Here is a 13,342-nt window from a genome sequence, read left to right on the forward strand (position 1 = left end):
TTCCGATGTTTTTCATGGCTTTCAGAATAAACTAGGTCAAGCAACCACCGACTCGAGTTGACTTCTCTATCCCAGCAGTAGTGCCTGACACATGCCTTCGTTCCTGCCCCGGAGAGCAGCTCTGAGCCCGGCCCGAGCTGGCTGGCACGCACAGAGCCCTTCAGGCAGAGCGCGGCGGCAGGCCGTCCCCTCCTCGCGCAGCGCCCGCAGCCCGCAGGGGCTCGCAGCGGCGGACCGGGGAAGGGGCGCCGGCGGGGCGGCGCCGGCCGAGGCTGCCTGCAGCTCCTGGCTGCGGCCGTCTGGGCCAGAAGAGCGCTTTGGACCCGAGTCTGCCCCGCGCCTCCCACAGCCCCGGCCGCGCCGCGCCGCGCCGCGCCGCTCCTCCCGGCGGCTCGCTGCGGGCGGGGAGAGCCGCGCCGCGCTGCCCCAGGACCCCCGTGCCGCCGGCCATGGAGCGGGAGCTCAACCTGCTGCTTTACCTGGCGCTCTTCTTCCTCCTCCTGCTGCTCCTCCTCCTCCTGTTGTGCTTGGTGCTTCGGCAGCTGAAGCGCTCGGCGGGCAGCGCGCCCGGCGCCTCACGGCGCGGCCGCCCCCCGCGGCGGGAGCCCTGGGGCTTGTGCCGCGAGCAGGCGCTGTGAGCTGCTGCCCGTCGCCGTCGCCTCGGACCGCTGTGGCCCGGCCCCCACGGGGATCCGATCCGGGCCGGGCGAGACTGTGCACCTGGCAGCCCCCGTCCCGCAGACTGCTGCCGCCTGCACCACTCCAGGGCTCCCGCGGCCCACAGGCATCTCCCGCTCGCTCTCCTTGGCTTCACCTGCAGCAGGAAAATTAAGGAGAAATCTGAAGGTGAGCTTGCCCTGCAGCTTTTACTCTCTAAAGAAATCACGTAAAGCTCCCATCATGCAAATGTAAATGTAAATGTAAATGTGAAACGCCTTATCGAAGAGATTATTTTGGATTTACTTTGGCATACTGAGATCTGAATCTGACTCAATTAGACCATTCTRAAATCCATCATTTGCCAACAAAAGAGAAGATACTCATATTTTTAAAAGACTTTTTTGTCACATCTAACCCAATTTTAATCCCGTTATTCCACAGGGTTTATCCCTATGTACGACTAAATACTAGGCAGGCTTAACTCGTGGTAGGTGGAGACAGAGCTGACAATCTGCCCCTTCTGGCTTCTCCGGTTCCCCGTTGTGGCCAGGGTCCATTTTGGCCCTGGCACAGCAGTCCAGGCACCACAGTGCCAACCGGAGAGCACTGGAGTGTGCAGCAGCTCTTGCCAGCCGCCCGTCACAGGGGTGGACAGGGTGGCCTTTGGGGCGTCAGGAAACTCCTGCATATAAAGATTTTCTCAACATTGTCATTTTTGATCTCTCTCTTGTATCCTGATGGGTTTGAAACCTAGGCTATATGTAAGCGAGCTCTGCCGCTGTGCATCACTGTGTGCCCTTACGAAAGTCTTGAGGCARTCATTAACTTCTGAGAGCCTCTCACCACTCTTCCTTTTTATACACGGCAAAAATCTATGAAAACAGGATTTGGAATTGACTTTTGATTGCTTGTATGGCGCATAGCTACCTCCTCGTTCTGTGAGGCAAAGCAAAATGGCTCAGTAAAACGGTGCACTGGGTTTGAGGTTTTCGAGCCATGGGCTGGTAACTGTCCAAGAGACCTTGCATTTAGCTGGGGGCTGCTGCTGGCAAGGCACTGAAATGGGTGTCTGTACCATGACAAGTGGACGGGCACTTTGGTCCTTTTAGGAAGGATAAGTGGAGAAGTTCATGATAGATGCTAACAGCCAGGCAGCAAGCTTAGAGAAAGAAAAATATTTTAGAAGTCTTGTAGAATTGGTATTTCTTTTTAAATGTGTGGGGCTTTTTTTATGTTTTTTGTTGTTGTTATTGTTGTTGTTTTTTACRTCTTATTAGTTTACAATTCCTGGAAGCAGTCTGGCTGCTAGAATAGCGTGCAGCCTGGTCTAGCTTTGCAGCAGAGTGTATTTTAGAGGGCAGAGCACCGTGCTAATTCAAACAATGTCTCTTCGTGTACAGCCTGCTGTATTTAGCTCTTCCATACATTTCTCTGTTGCAAGGCAGTTTGCTGCACAGACAAGGCTACTCTTTCACCAGCTCAGTCCAGCCCACCAGCCCTTGCTCTGAGGAGTTTGAGCTCTTTCTCCATCCACCCTACGCCTTGCCCTTCTCCCATCTCTCTTTATGCTCACTGCTAGGCAACTGGGCATAGAAATGTGGGACAGGAGGCCGCAGCCACAGTGGACTAATGCAACCTGTGAGGAAGATGCTGTCGCTGGTACAGCCTGTGGGAGCTGGCACAGTTGGGATTGTGGCTCTCCATACTCTTCCCAGCCTTTCTGTGGGCTCCAGGGCTGGTGTGGCCTGCTGTGCCCAGCGTCCTGGGGTGCCCTGCTGCACTGGGAAGGTTTCGGCAGACAGAGTGACAAGGACAAATCCAGTCTGGTTTTGGAAAGTAGTATCAGTCAAATTCCCAAGGAACCAGTGTGCGGGAGGCCGTAGCTTCAGTCCTCTGTAGTCCTGTCTGACCTGCTCCTAATACACCCAAATTGAATTTCAGCACCCTTGGGTGGGCCTTTTCAGTGTCACGGGAAAATGAGGAGAACCTGTCTAGGTTTTCCTATCTGTGACCAGTCAATCACGTAGCTGTAAGATTTTCTTCTATGAAAATGGTGGGGATACCTTCTGTTATTGGTTAGAAAGAAGGCTATCTAATGGTTTTACTTAATCAATACAAATAACCATGGAACTGTAAAGCATATTGTACATGAGCACACAGAGATTATCGGTATACCTAGCTGACTTGGCAGATATATAGCCCTGAAATATATCAAATAATATGATCAGTTGGGATGTTTTTAATAGTAGGAATCTTAAATGTATTTTAATAGCTTGATTTGCAGAAGCACTGCATACTTGCTGTATTGTGAAGAAATAGAGATAATTTATCTTTTTTAACAAATCTTCATAAATGGAGCTGACAGGACATAGGCTTTGTCTGGAAATCGAAAACTAATAGACCAATTTCCTCTCATATATATACATTTTATTCCAATGTAATGTGACAGAAGTCTGTGGGGCTACTCAGTTAAACGTTTGTAAGTGAGAGGATTATCAGCTCTTCTTCTTGTCTTGCTTTGGTACTAGTATTGCATCCCAAATTTCCTAATTTCACAAATATCTTCACTGTAGGAATATTTGCCCCMAACTTCCCCTGCAAGTAGCATGAGCCCTTCCTGAAAGTAATCTCCGTATTTCAGTGCAGTCGTCTGCAGCGTCACTTGTAAGGACAAACAGTAAGCTGGTTTGGCACACAAAGTGACGCCATACATCTGCACCAGACAAACACAGTATTTGCATTTTATGGTATGGATATTAGGGCACAGCTGTGGAGGCAGCACTGTCCCATCTGGTGATATAGTCACCAGGAAAAGGGCAAACAGATCAAGATCCTCTGTGCTGCTGTTGTATCTTGAGTATGAAGATTAATGCTGCTGATTGCCCCTTGTCCTTTTGCTCAGAGCAGAAAAAAAGACCACCCATGGTGCAGAGAGTGCCTCTCCCACCACCCAGGGCTCTTGCTTCAAAGTTTCTAAATTCCCCSTGGCCACCTTCAAAATGAAAGACATGCCTTGTTTTGCTTGATCAGTGAAGAGTGAGAGGTAATCCAAAGCTCTGAAAGATGAGGCATATGAATCCTTTTGGGAAGGTGCAAACAAATAAACCGAAAAGTGAGAGAAATGTAAGGTGTGATCATAAGCAGTAAATTAATCCTGAGTGTGCAAAGCAACAAGAGGGTCTTGTGTACTAATGACCTGTATGCACATATGTATCCGGTCGCTGAGCAGGGGCTAAGGTGTTCTTTCTGTTCAGTCCTAATGGACATTGTCTAGATACCTAGTTGCTAGACCGTTGCTGACAAAAGGAGGGAATGCAGATAATAGCAATAAAAAGCTTTTAGGGATTGCAAGGGAAAGATTAAAATAGTTAAATCTGTATGCTTTTGATAACTGGCAGCTAAAGGGGAACTCAGTCACCTGCATATACTCAGGGAATATAAATAATGAGAAAGAGGACTTACTTAGCAGAATCTGTAACTAGGCATAATGAGATAGAGTAAGACTAACAGCAGGAGAAACTGCTTGACGATGAGATGTGTTAAATTAAGAAATAATCTCCCAAAGAAAACATGAAAAGSTTAATATTTGCATGTTGAAAACTAGGTTCAATGTACAAGAGGGAATAAACCTGTGCTTTTTCAAGGATGTACTAACTATCTAACAAGCTTTTTTCTCATCTCTAGATTAAAAGAACCTTAAGCTCAGTGTATCAAATTTATTTCTGGTAAAGACTGAGGAATTACACCAGAAATGCCCTACTTTGGGAATTGGTAAAAAAAGAAAAAAATCTAAAATAAATACAACAAACTATTTATTTGTTAGATGTTTAATTTGGTATGGATATTCTTGTTGTGATCAAAAACAGCTCTACTCACAGTCATAGCTGTGCAAGACCTGCTGTAATTTCTTGGCATCCCTGCGAATCTCATTTTATTTATTTCTTTTGCTTCCCTTCAGATGCATTGTATCTCTCAAATTTTATTTTGAAAATTCACCTATTTGGAGAGGGCTATCAAAATTCCTATTTTGAGGGGCCTTAGGAGGCTTTAGCCAAACAGATTTTCTGTTTATGCATGCTGACACATCTGAAYTGAGCCGCCAGCTCTTGCGATCTGTGTCTCTCTCAGCAGATCTGATGCTGGTTTTAGAGTCCCAGCTTCTGGATTTATGTGATGGCATAACAGCATATACGTCTATTTTCTTTTGCAGAAAACTTTCCAAATCCCATGGTGCAAAGAAAAAACTTGAAAGGGAAAAAGGTAGTCAGTCAAGGTTTTGTGGTTACATCTTAGTCTTTATATAGAGAAGTCTGGATCGTCTTTTCACATAGCTGGAAATGATTGTGAATGTACAATGCTCTCAGCATGGAATATGATGATCCATCTAATTTGAGCTTGCAGAATAAAAGATCTTTTCTTGACAGATTGATTTTTCTTGGCTTCCCTCAAAGTAGTGGCTAAAAAATTTAGAAAATGGGGAATATTACAAAATTACAAAAATTGAACTGAATTCAGTTCTATAAGAGGCTTAGACAATTGTCAGAGAAACTAAAGAATGCCTAAAAAATCCATTTATTCTATATTTTCTGCGGGTCCTTAAGTGAAGTGCAACACCAGATATTTCAGATGACTTCTTTCTAAATGCAGGCATTTTATTTCTGATTTCAGTAAAATTAACTTCTTTGGATCAGAGCACATCAGTAACAATGGTCTTAAGATGATATGCAATCTTCTCCTTTTTGGGGGAGGACTTTTGAAAAATATGAAATTAAAAAAAAATATGTATCATCAGTTTGTTTGGTTTATTGTTTCTGAAGCTATCTTGATGGACACAACACCCTGAAAAAAGAGAGTTAAAAGACCTCCTGCATCYCTGTTTCATTGGAGATAACAGATGATAGAGAAAACTGAATTACTTTTTGTTCCAGTCTTTATAGAAAAAGATTCTGCTTAATCTGTATGTTAGTAAATGGCACTCCTACTCTTCAAGGAGATTTAATATGATGGTCTCAGTATCTTTAAACAGTGAATTAACTGCAAGTCTACTGTGATCACCAAACCTACTCACACCTATTTAACACTTGGGAATTGGTGAGCCTTAGCATATATTTTCTGCTGAACACTAAGCTTCACTTCCCTTCTTCTAAGTGAATTGGGCAATATCTCACCATATAATTCAGGTTTTGTTTTCCTTGTGCTTGTATTTTCCACAGCAGTTGGTGAAATACCTCCTAGCACAATGTCCCTCTTCCAGGTTTCTCTACTGGGATGATCCCTAGGTGTATTCCTGCACCAGCAAGGCATAGTCTGCGCAAGATAAATGGGTGTAAAATAACAGGTACTCTGTTCCCTGCATTTGATTTAATTTTCAGTAGCGCAGCCAGGGGWCACTGAGAGTGAACTGGAAAGGCTGCTGAAAGGTGGCAGCAGAGAAATTGGGGAGTGGTGGCTTTTGGTGGTCTGAGACTGGGTCTGGACTGGGAGGCAGGTCACCGCTAGTCAGACTGAAGCCCTGCGTCTGTTCCAACTGCTGGGTTCAAGGTGTGTGGCACGCAGGCCAGGCTCATCATGCCATGAGGTTGTTTCTCTCTAATACCTCTGCGATTGCACAGAGTCAGCTTAATGGTGCAAACAGCTCTTCAAATTACAATGATTAAAAGCAATGAAACTTATTTTGGTTGGTTAAACAGGAATTGTGTTCCTATAAGGTAATGGCAGAAACTGAATCTGGGTAAAATTGTAGCACTGCACAGATACATTTGTTACTCACAATTTTAGATACCTGTTTTTCTTTTTGATCTTAGATTTTATTTTGCTTCCTTTTCACATGAGGTCATCACATGCTTGTGATGACCCTTCATACAGATTAAGGCTATTATGAGGTGTTTCTTTATTGGTGTTATTAAGATGTCTGAATTTAATAATTGATGTGCCTGATAATATGATGTAAATCATAATTTTACAACTGATGCCATACTAAGTGTAAAAAATTTAAAAGAAACTGTGTCCACTACATTAACACTTTTGCACAAAGTAGGCAATAACAGACAAGTCACCGAGATTTAGAAAAAAAAGACAAATACAGTGCCAAAATTCTTTCGTTCTATGACTTTGCTGTATAGTATCTGTGTATCAGTCTAGAAAGCACAAAATAATTAAGTTTTTTTCTTATCTCCGATTACTTGTAGGAAAAAAATTGTCCATTGCTTCTGACTTTAATTCTTTCCCTTTTTAATAATGTTTTGGGTCTGGGATTCAAAGAGACTATTTTGATTGTCTGAGTGACTTCTGCAGCTGCTAATGTGAAACGAGTATGGGACATGCACATGCATGCTGCTGTTCCTCCTGCGTGTGATTAGCAGGAGAGCTTTACAGCAATACAAGGAGACAAGGTGAAAAGGAACTACAGAGAATTGTTTTTCTAAAGCTCTGCAGAGCTTATGCTCCTTTCACTGTTTGTTTGTGCATGCCTTATTAAAATTTATGTTGCATTAAGGAGATGCTAAGAGGCAATTCTTTGTCTTACCTAATGGTAATGAAGTTGTCAGTGGCATCCTTTCTTTAGCAAAAGATCATCTATCTGCGGTAGAATGGGTTTCCGCTGGTGCATTGATTGATTGCTTAAGACAAATTCAGCTATTCTGCAGTGCTAGAAAGGGTTGCTGGTGTGTACTTTTCCTGCTTTGTTTTCTCTCTCTTTTGGATGATTGATATTCTTGAGCTGGGGCCTTTTACATGATGTGAATGCWGTGTAACTCCAGACGTGTGATGAAAGCCCAGTATGGCCATTTCCAAACTGAAGAACGCCTCCCAAAGCCCAGGTGTTCATATCGTGACCATATCACTGRCTCGCTAAATCTTCAGGATAAGCTCTGCAGAGCTTGCCAGACGCTTCTGGCCGGAGCTGGCTGGGAAGGTGGGTGGCCAGGACAGTGGTGCGGGAAGGGAGCTGGGAGCCTGCAGGCTGCAGGACATGGTGAGGAGGAAATGCAAGTGCTTCAGCGAGAAGGCTGGTGCTAGGGAGAGGGGGAGCCAGCTTGTTTTCATCGTRATAGGAGAGAGTGGACTCGGAGAGATCAGGAGTAGTGGCATATGGGCCTGGCAGTGGCCCCTGTGGGACAACTGGAGCGAGGTGTGGGCTTGTTGTTGCTGGCAGGGTGGAGGATAGGGCAGGCACTGCGGGCTTGTCTGTAGTGGTCCCTGGGCACCCTGTTCCGCAGTGGTACTCCACGCCAGTCTGCAGTGAGCTTCCTAGTAGGGAGGTGTGAGTGAGGGTATCTGTTAAATGCTCCCCAGCCTTTCAGGAAGGGTTTTTGCATTTTCAGAGGCTCTTCTATCTGACTGTGAGCACAACTTAGTATCCTTCTGCTGAAGAGAGGCACATATTACCTTAGAAAAGACAGAGATGGCCTCTTCTGCTTTAAAATTGAGAGGTGGGGGGAAGCGTATGTCTTTATGGTCTTTTCATAAAGGCCTTATGAAATGATCTTGTCAAAAGAAAGCATTATGGTAATTTGTCAGTAGTTGAAATGATGTAAACCACTTCTTTGTTAAAATGTACAGTTTGGTTAAAATAGAGATGTTTCAATTTCATAATCCTTACTTAGTACACTCTGCTTAAGTGATTAACTGAGTTCTCTGTATCTGTTGCTCCAATTCAGATGTGTAATCACTGGAGACTCTTTGTTTGTCAGAAGATTATGGATATTTAGCAGAGGAATTAGAGGTCTGCAAAACATTATTGTGCAGGAGGAAAAGATGATTCATCACTGCTCTGTACCAGTTCTGTATTCACGTAACTCACTCAAACTCAGCTGAATTCARTCACCTTCTACAAGACTAAATCTGGAAAGGAAATGTGTGCCATCCGGTCTGCTCAGGCACCGCTCTTCACCTCTGGAGCTCAGGGTTTTGCCAAGCCTCCTTACCCTAATTCCTCAGGTGGGAAAGTGAGGCACAAACTGGCTGTAGGCATGCAGAAAGGTAGCGTTGCTGCCAGGATATAGGGCATGCCGTGGACTGGCTTGCAAGCTGGTGGGCTGCTGGTGCCCTCTGCTTCCAGCCCTGGGCGACAATGGCAGAAACTGCATGCTGGGAGCAGACTGTGAAGCTTGGTCATGTGCACACCCACTGCTGCCACCAAAATGCTGCTCTGAAAAGGCTCCAAGAAGAGTGCCATAATGCCAGACAGACAAAGTTGTATGACTTTTATCACTTGGCTTTCATTTCAGGGAAGATGCAGCAATTTTTCCCTATCCTGTTGCTGTATGAAAGACAGGTGAAACTTGGTGTAGGGGGGAAGGAGCACTGACCATGATGCAGGCTTTTTTTTGTAAAATGTATGGTTGGTTACTTGGAGATGCATTGAGGAAACTTGCTTAATGAACCTGCAAAAAGTCACCCCTCCTTTGACAGCAAGTTACTAGCTTCTGGGGGCAGCCCTAAGCCCTCAAACAAGCTCCTCTTCAGCCTCCCCTTTCTGCCACCAGCACTATAAGTAAAGGTAGGCTCTGTTGAAAACCCTAAGGTGACAACACCTTAAAAGGTGAAAGACCTTAAGCCTGAACAAAATATTCATGACAGAGAGGCAGAGCTGCTTGAGGTGAGGAGACATATAAAAAACTAATCTGCTTGCTTATCTCGGCTTGCAGTTCTGCTAAATGAAATATTATCTGGGTGCTTCTGTAGAAAATATTTCAACTTTTGAAYTTATATGCATAATTCCATAACAGCACAATGTTAGTTTAAGAAGAATTAAGCGGAATAAACCAAGTGCTTTTATGAATTATGATGATTTTTGTTGCACTCTGTACTAAAGTAACAAGACTTAGCTATAGATTTTACTGTTTTCTTCATATTTGTTCATCTTTCACCTACTTGCTGTGGGATTTACTGTTGCCTAATTCTCTGGGATGAAATCTAGTTCTTCATTGTGTAAAATATAATCCAAATTTACATCTAAAGTCTTATTAAGGACCAGTAACAAACAATCAACAATCACAGAAGCTTTCATTTTTTTTCCATTTACTTGATTGCATTTATGTAAGGCTTATTTCCAGCTCAAAATCTGTTTGCTTGTTTTAAAGATAAATTCCTAGTGAGATTCCCTATCGGTTGAAGCGTTTTTCTTAGTAGTATTATCAGGAACCTACTGACAGTTTCATACCAAAAGGAATGGWGAGCTAGAGGGAAATCTGCCTACAGATGGAGAAAAAGCTCAATAAATAAAACCATTCTGAGATCAAATATGAGAATACTGTGGTGMTAATGTAGGTAAACAAACCTTTTCTTTTTCTCCAGCACCAGAGCTGTCAGTTTTAACTTTCTACAAATAACAGCAAAAACACTGACAACATATTTCTGAGTGTGAATCCATAGTTGAAATGCATGTGGATGGACTCATCTAGACCTTTTGACTCTTTGAGCTGAGAAAGGGGGATGCAAATAGGAAATGTGATAAAAGAAGATGCATGATGTGGGATCCCTGCCTGATTGCCTGGGTATTTTTTGAATTGTAAGAATAAAACTTTTGCCTGTATCAGGATTTTTGAGGAATTTTATGTATCACCAGTGTTACTGCTTTACTTTATCACAGTATTTGTGCATGTGAAAGATTTGAAAAAACATATTTTTTCCATCCCTTAGTCGTAGGTTCAATACCCATGCCTTGCCACTAGGTGTCTCTTTTTCTATAAAACTTAAATCACGCTGCTTTAAAAATTACTAGTGTTTGAAATATGGGAGGGGGTTTCAGTATGTTATTATTTACATTATTCTATTTTCTCACTTCCCCTTTGCTTATTACCACAACTATTTTTGAAAAATTTGCCACTAACAGTGGTTTACCATAGTTTAACAGGGGACTGGATTGCAAATATAAGTTTGATGCAAAATGCATAGAACTTCTCCATCACGACTTTCAGTAGGATTACTTGTGAAAACTTGCTTTTAATTATTGTATGACAGCACTGCTATACAGGGATATATATTATAGTGAAAGACTTGCACAGAAACCAAGGTGTCAGTTCTGTAGCTACTAACAGTGGCAGGTATTCAGCATAAACTACTTGTTTTGGGTTCCTTTGATTTAAAAATACTTCTGAGGCAAAGCTAGGCATGAATTATGCTCTGTGTGGTGTAAGCTGTGTGCAGGCCTGAGCAGAAGGCTTGTGCCCCTGTGCAGAGGTGTAGGAGTTATAGCATCAAATACACCGATTTACGGTGCACTTGGTGACATGACCTAGCCTTCCACTGAGATTATATTCACCTGGTCTCCAAAACAAGGAGGATACCCCCAATACAGATTTTTACTCTCCAGACCCCCAAACTGTCTGTCAYGATCCTCACATGTTAAACCCTGGCACTTTGACCCAAGGCCTTTCGCACCCGTGCAGACACCCTTCGGGGCCAGCCCACAGAGCAGCTGAGGACGCCCGCAGGGGTTTTACTCACCCGCAGTGGCACAGCAGATGGAGGCCTGCAGCGAGAGAGGTTTCTGTGCTTGCYGGCTTCCTCCTGTGCTTAGAGGCACAGCGGCTGTCACCCATTTCGGGAACGTGTGGCCACTTGCCTTGTTCTGCGCCACCTCTCCACCTTGCCTCCTAATTCAGCAATTCAGCGAGGTGCACATTCACAGTGGAGAAAGAAAAGCCCCAATTAGCCATACATATTCGTTTATTCTGGCTGAAAGAAAAAGTGTGATTTATGTTTTCAGCAGTCTTCAGCAAATAATCTGACRTTAAGAATAAATAAGTTAGGTATTGAAAGAGTAGCTCTCCTCATGTTCTGTAGTTTGGATGCAGGTTTGGCTCAGTTGGYTGGAGCGTGGTGCTGCTAACGCCAAGGTTGCAGGTTCAGTCCCCGTATGGGCTACACTGAGGGTTGGACTAGATGGTCTCCGGAGGTCCCTTCCAACCTTACCATTCTATGCTAATTCACCTAGTCCCATTGAATAGATGTGAACACACCTTCTTTTTCAACAGCTCGCAGTGTGATCTTCCTAGATCTAAGTACTATAATGCCTCACTAGACAACATTTAGGATGCTGTCATTTGATTTCATTTAATCACTACAGTCASTTCTGATGGTGATGTCTGGTATACATCTCTGGCTGCACGTGAACTCTCTTGATGCCCAATTCTGGATAGCGCAGAGCATTTCCAGCTCTCACTGGTGTCAGTTATACTCAGCAGTTGGCAGGATTGTCCCCTGAAGATTTTTTTAATCAAATCTTTGTTGGTGTCTCCTTTATTACGGGCTATCTTTTGACCTTTTTGATGACTGCTCTCTGAGGGCTGAAACAGCCCCRCTGAGCAGCTATAGTAATACCTCACTCCACAGGCAGCGTAGTGCCTTGAAGCCAATGACATGTGGCATTTCAGTGACATATATGAGGTTGCTGAACATATTACAAAATAAATAAAGATGGTTCATTCTTAATTCCTGCCGCTAGCTTTCTCAGTAACTRATAAACCTAGTAAGTGGTGTTGCTGCAAAACATATGGAATAACAGCAGCTGTTTTCTGCAAGGCTCCTCTGCAGTTTGAGGGGTAAAACCGAGAGCTGTTACTGTRAGCACTATGTAAGCACAGAAGAGAGAAGTTTCTTGCCCATGAGAATGCAGAACATAGAAATTAGAAGCAAGAGGCTTACAACTAGGATTAACAAGGAAAAAAATGGATAGAGATGCTTGACTGTGCTAATGACAGAGAGGAGAACTGAGGTGTTGAGACAGGAACAGGGGAACCAGTGAAATTATAGAAAAAGTAGTAAAAAGGCAGAGCTGTCATAAGTTATCGCCTGTCTATCCATGCGTACCTTTGATGGCTACTCTTTCCCATGGCTATTAATAAAATGAGATGAGAAAAAGATCATTGTTAGAGCACAATATTTCTCTTCCTCCTACTACTTTGAGCAGAATTTGGTGATCTTCATGAAAGAGCAGACAGTGAACAAAGCRACCATGAGGGCTGTACATGGGATAACAGCATGCACTATTTGTATGTCATATGCCTGCTCTGTGATAAAATTTCTCACATACTTGGAAGTCCACTGCTGGACAGCCTGGTGCTACAGATCCTTCCCCTGCCAGCAGAACTGTAAGACTGAAGGTTTTTAAGGGAGGGTTARTGGGATCAGGGCCAGAATTTCTCCCCTCTTCCTCAGTCCTGCCAGTCCAGAGCTGGGAGGTGTGCTGTTTTACAGGAGCAAAATTGACATGCTTTCTGAAGACTGTTTGTTAAAACATTAGTGCTCGCTAGCCCACAGTTTCTCTGATCTGTTCCTACCAACACAGAAGAATATGCAAGGGCATAGTGAGGTCTGGACATTTCTTTTTCTTTCATTCTGGGATGATAATTTATCTGGCTCAGTGATGGCCTTCTTAGCACCACACAATGAGTCATGCACCTGGGTTTTTGCTTCAATGAGCCTTCACCTCTAGACATGAAATGTAATGGCAATTTTGTTTGCAGGGTTGTGGTCACCTGGGGTGCGTGCAGAGAACCGGTATTGCAGGCAGTCCGTGGGGAAGTCCTTCAAACCACTGTGACTGGGAATAGGTGCAGCAAAATGAAGAGCTCGAGATAAATGGGGGGGTGATATTTAATGTAAGGCAATTTGTGGTTTACCTTGCAAATATGCTTATCCTGTCCATCTGAATGCCAAAAACCAGACTGGGTGC

The 13,342-nt window shown here is 43.8% G+C and overlaps 1 protein-coding gene across 1 annotated transcript; it reads left to right on the top strand.

Moving 5' to 3' along the window:
* Positions 1-449: 449 nt before the first annotated feature.
* On the top strand, positions 450-638 carry SMIM43 (small integral membrane protein 43). The gene has a single exon (XM_085323872.1). It carries the CDS (start codon positions 450-452, stop codon positions 636-638), a length of 189 nt encoding a protein of 62 aa, XP_085179998.1.
* The last annotated feature ends 12,704 nt before the right edge of the window (positions 639-13,342 follow it).

The sequence above is a fragment of the Rhea americana genome, unplaced genomic scaffold (assembly GCF_003343005.1).
Source record: "Rhea americana isolate MKP2758 unplaced genomic scaffold, rheAme1 scaffold_89, whole genome shotgun sequence".
In the NCBI taxonomy this organism is placed as follows: domain Eukaryota; kingdom Metazoa; phylum Chordata; class Aves; order Rheiformes; family Rheidae; genus Rhea; species Rhea americana.